Below are 4,912 nucleotides of genomic sequence, written 5' to 3'. Positions count from 1 at the left end.
TGGCCCTGCACACGGGAGGTCTGCACACCCTCCACTCAGACTCGGGCCCCTCCCCGGTGCAGCCTGCAAGTCTGCTCTGTGGGACAGTGGCCCATCTAGAGGATCCTTTGGGGACTGAACAAACTGCCATTCATCAACTTCCAACAATAATGACATTTTATCTGCTCCATTGCAGAACTGGCCATGGTTCCCGTCCAGGAAGGCGTTGGGCTGTCGTCGGAGCCAAGTGCCCTGGAAGACCCTGCGCGTATCGGTATAAAGGGCAGCTGTGCGAGGAGCCGGCACAGCCTCCCCGAGCTCCAGTGAGTGACCGTCGGTGGCCTTGAGCGCAGAGCCCAGAGATGAAGACCCTGTTCCTGGCCATCAGCCTCGGCCTCGTGGCTACCCTGCAGGCCCAGGACCCCTCAGCCTCGGACGAGGAGAGTGAGGATGTGAGGCCCAGGGGAGGCAGGGCAGGCTGGAGGGGCTTGAGGAGAGGCTGAGACTGCTGGTTAGAGAACCTCATTTTAGCGTCAGGCACTAAACCCCCACCCCCCGAGGGAACGGCCAGATAGGGAAGAAGGTGGGCCCAGGGTGTCAGGGGACTGGGTTGGGAAGACAGGGTCTGCTGACTTTACCTGCGCCCCAGGAGTGACGGGTCCTGGGGTCCTGGCTGACTTGCAGGGGCTGGGAGCCGCATGTGGTGGGTCTGGGGAGGGCGCTGGGTGAGGAATTGGGAAATGCTCCACGTCTCCAGCCCTTGGGGAGGGGTAGATTCTGGGGGCTGCAGACTAGGGGAGTGGGAGGCCCTGGAGGGGTCGGGCTGAGCCCTGATGAAGAGGAGCCTTCTCCAGGTGTCGGGAAAGTGGTACCTGAAGGCCGTGATAGCTGACAAGGGGATTCCTGGGAGGAAGCTGGAGTCTGTGACTCCCTTAACCCTCACGGCCCTGGATGGGGGCAACCTGGAAATCACGCTCGCCATTCTGTGAGTGTCTGGGGCAGGTGGCTGTGACCTGGGCTTCAGCCCAGGGGCCGGGTGGGGTAGGCAGACCACACTGGGGGGTCCTTCTCAGCCCCTCCTGAAACACTCAGCACCTGGCAGCTTCAAGGACAAACTGTGCCACTGAGGTGCCCCCGGATCAGACCTGGTGGCTGTGAGGGGCAGCACACCGCCCACCCGTCCACTGACTGGGAAGCACCTGCCTGCTGTGCGGGCCCCTTGGGGAAAAGGTGTCTTCTGCCCAGACCAGAGTCAGAACTGGCAGGCTGGGCCTTGCAGACTCTGGACCTGTAGTAACTGTCTGCTTTGGAGACCACAGGGACGGGCTTTCAGGATGACCAAGAGAGGTGACGAGATACCGGGGAGAAGGCTTGGCAGGCAGAGACCCCTTTGAAATCCCTGTGTGGCTCCCACCTGCACAACTCCCCACCTGTGCAGCTCCCGCCTGAGTGGCTCCCACCTGTGTGACGTCACACCTGTACGGTTCACACCTGTGCAGCTCTCACCTGAGTGGCATGACAGTGCTCGTGCTCTGGTCCTGGGGCCAACCCTTAGAGACCTGTTGACCCAGAAATGACCCTGATGTTTGCATTTTTTTTCCCCCAAAGCTCCCACCTCAGCCTTTCACTGGGCCAGATTATGGTGCATGTGGGACTTGTCCCCGAATGTCTCCGAAAGGAAGAGCGCCAGCAGGAGAGGACACTGGGGGGATGAGGTCCACGAGCTATGGTGTATGGCGCAGGCCGGTGGCCACAGATGTTGTCTGCAAAGCAGACGGCCCCGGGTCCCCTCCAGCTCCAGCGAGGGTGGGTTTGGAGGCAGCCCCCCGGAGCAGTGGTGCCGAGCTCCTGGCCACCGCGAGAACTCCGGGCTGCCACGTGTGACCAGAGGGCCCAGCGGTGCCTGGGCCTGCGATGTGGAGAAGCAGCCTCCTCCGTGTCCCACCACGGACCTGGGGCATGTTAGACGTTGCAGGGCACATTAGCGGGGCTGCTCTGAGGCAGGGGAGGCGCAACCAGGACCTCTTTGCCCATGGAGCTTCTATTTCCCAGGATAAACGGCCAGTGCAAGGAGATAAACATCGTCCTGGAGAAAACGGACCAGCCGGGCAAATACTTGGCCTGTGAGTCCCGGAGCCTGAGCCGGACCACGCCCCCCTGGAGGGGGGGTGGCGGCTGGCCCCTTTGGGAGCAGGCTTTTGACCTGAGAAGCCTTTCACTCCGTTCTGACCCCATCAAAAGCCCACCCTCCCCTTTCCCCAGTCAATCTGACTTAAGGATACAAACACCTGACACCAAATGCCAGGTGTGGTGGGTTCGTCCCCAGGAGGGACTGGACCGCCCAGGGCTCTCCCCGTGGTTACAGCTGTGTCCTGGCAGGGAGCCAGGAGGAGTCGTCTCTGACTGGCAGTGCTGAGCAGCCCAAGCTCCTACCCCTGCAAACCTCACACCCTGAAGCCTCCCTATGACCCACTGGTTTGGGCTGTGACTGCCTCTCGGGTGTACCCTGTCCTTGGGACTTGGGGGCCTCACGGCCTGGGGCTCAGGCCTGGTGGGGAACCTGGGTCAGGGAGCTCTGGCGGCTGGCAGGTGTGGAAGCTTCAGGGTGTGCCAGGCTGGGCACTGGGTGGTCTCCCTGGATCCTTCGTGAAGGCTCAGGTGGCCGATTCAGGCCTGGTATTGCTGTCCTTCTGCAGGGGAGGGCAAGCTTGTGATGTACTTCATCAGGTCGCCTGTGAAGGACCACTACATCCTTTACTTTGAGGGCGAGGTGCACGGGACGCAAGTCCGGATGGCAAAGCTCATGGGTGAGCCCCGCCCTCCCGCCCCTTCCCCTTGCCCCCTGCACCTCCCCTCCTTAGCAGAAGCCACTGGGACACGAGAACCCACTTGCAGGTCCCTCAGGACCGGCTTTCCTGAAGGAAGCTCTAACTCCCGCCCCTGGAGTCCAGCGTTAGGGTGTCCTTGTCTAGGTCTCTGCAGGAAGGAGCAGCCGCTGTGGGCACAGGAGCAAAGGTCACAAGTGCCACAGGGTGGGGCACCCGCAGTGCCACCCCCGAGCACCACTGCTGTGGGGTGTCGGCAGGGGAGGGGTGGGGGTGTGAAGAGGGGTCTGCGTGGAGAGGAAAGTCCAGCTCCTGGGGTTACAGCCTAGACATGGTGGCACCAGCGGACAGGGGGCATCGGTGCCATTCCTGTCTGAAGACAAGACCCCCAGAAGGCTCCTGCGTTCTCCCTGATGCCAGAAGTGTGTGGAGGACAGGACAGTGGGACAGGCGTGGTGCCCTGGTACCCCCGAGGGGAGATGCGTTTCCTCCACGGCTGGCATCCTTCTGCCCACCCCCCTTCCCAGGCAGTGCTGGGGGTGAGTGGAGAGGGCCTCCTGCTTCTCCTGGTCCTGCTGCCGCGGGAGCCTCAGGGGACATTCACAGCGCCCTGGTCCCCGCAGTGGGCAAGGTCCTCCTCCCCAGCCCAGGGGCTCCTCAGTCCTCCAGGCTGGATGGAGGCGCCAGCAGCCCCCCAGCTCTGCCGGGTGTGCTCACGGCTCCTCCTGGTCACCTGCAGGCAGAGACACCGAGAACAACCAGGAAGCCTTGGAGGACTTTAAGAAGGTCACAAAAGCCAGAGGACTCAGCTTGGAGCACATCATCATCCCCAAGCAGATCGGTAGGAAGGACTCACTTGCTCACCCCTCCCGTGTCCCCACGGTGGAAAAGCCAGTAGAGCGACGTTTTCTGGGAGCATGCTGCATCTTATTTTGACTTTGTGGTTTTGGGGTCATGGGAAATGCTGGCCGACGGAGGGCCCTGGGTCCCGACAGACTCCCTGGGGGCTTCTGAACCGGGTGTTTCCTTTTTCTACAGAAACCTGTTCTCCAGGCAGCGACTAGGTAAGTGGGCAGTTTTAGAGGACACTTGGGGCTCAGTGGCACTTCAAGAGGCCATGTGGTCTCTCACCCACCCCCGTCCCCACCTGGGCAGGCGGGTGTGGGCTCTGCCCCGAGCGATGCCTTCCAATCCCTGTCCGGGTGCAGCTCGTGGGCAGTTGGGAAACCCTCCGAGGCAAACATTCCTTTGGCTGGGTGGCTGGTGGGGACAACGTCTATCCTCCCAGGTCCCCCAAGGTGCCTGCGGCAGGTGTGAGACTCAGATCCCTCCTCAGCACCCCCCTCAGCCCTCAGTAGTCACTGTGACCCCGTTTAGCCAATGAGCTGCTTAAAGGATTCAGAGACATGGGGGTGTGCCGTGGTGACTCAGGCTTCCTGGGTCCCCCCTCTGGCTGCATGTCATCTGGGAACTGGAGGTTCAGAGACTTGCCCAAGGCCACCTGCCCAGGTGTGGGCAGAGCCAGAATCCAGAACAGCATCTGGTCCTTCCCTCACCCTCCTGCTGCCCAGAAAGCACCTGTCACCTCTTCACATGTGGAGCTTTGTGGGCAGCCTGCGGGAAGGACCCTGCTCCGTCTGCTCTGAGCTGGTGGCTGGAGCCCCCGAGAGCCCAGCCTGTGTCCCCACCCTGTGTCCCCTGCCCCTATGTGCCCCCACCCTGTGCCCCCTACCCCCATGTGCCTCCACCCTGCAGCCCCCCACCCCTCTGTCCGGTCCTCACTGACCCCCCCCACTCCTTTCCAGGGCAGGGGGCACGTCGGCTCCCCAGCACCCAGGGCAGACCACCCAGCTCCTGTGTCCTGCGCAGGGACGTGGGAGGAGTCCCTGGGGCCTGGCTGGCTGTACCCCCACTTCCCCCCTATGCCCCCTCTCCTGGTTCTGCATAAAGAGCTTCAGCAGTCTCCAGTGACTCTGCCTGTCTGTGGGGCCCCTCGGGTGGGCTGCCCTGGATGCTCCCTCAGGGGTCTGCTGGGAGGGGGGAGGGGTAGGGATCACCAGGGGACCCAGCCTTGTCCTGGGTCTTTGCAGTGGGTGCCACAGGCCAAT

At 62.6% G+C, this 4,912-nt stretch overlaps 1 protein-coding gene across 1 annotated transcript; it reads left to right on the top strand.

Annotated features, from left to right (window-relative positions):
* The first annotated feature begins 341 nt into the window (after nt 1-341).
* Nucleotides 342-3,868, top strand: LOC138387652 (lipocalin-1-like). The gene is made up of 6 exons (XM_069474787.1): nt 342-431; nt 834-964; nt 2,032-2,102; nt 2,676-2,786; nt 3,544-3,645; nt 3,843-3,868. The coding sequence occupies exons 1-6, from the start codon at nt 342-344 to the stop codon at nt 3,866-3,868; spliced, it is 531 nt and encodes a 176-aa protein (XP_069330888.1).
* The last annotated feature ends 1,044 nt before the right edge of the window (nt 3,869-4,912 follow it).

This window comes from Eulemur rufifrons, chromosome 7, assembly GCF_041146395.1.
Source record: "Eulemur rufifrons isolate Redbay chromosome 7, OSU_ERuf_1, whole genome shotgun sequence".
Lineage (NCBI taxonomy): Eukaryota > Metazoa > Chordata > Mammalia > Primates > Lemuridae > Eulemur > Eulemur rufifrons.
This window is presented reverse-complemented; position numbering and strand designations above follow the sequence as displayed.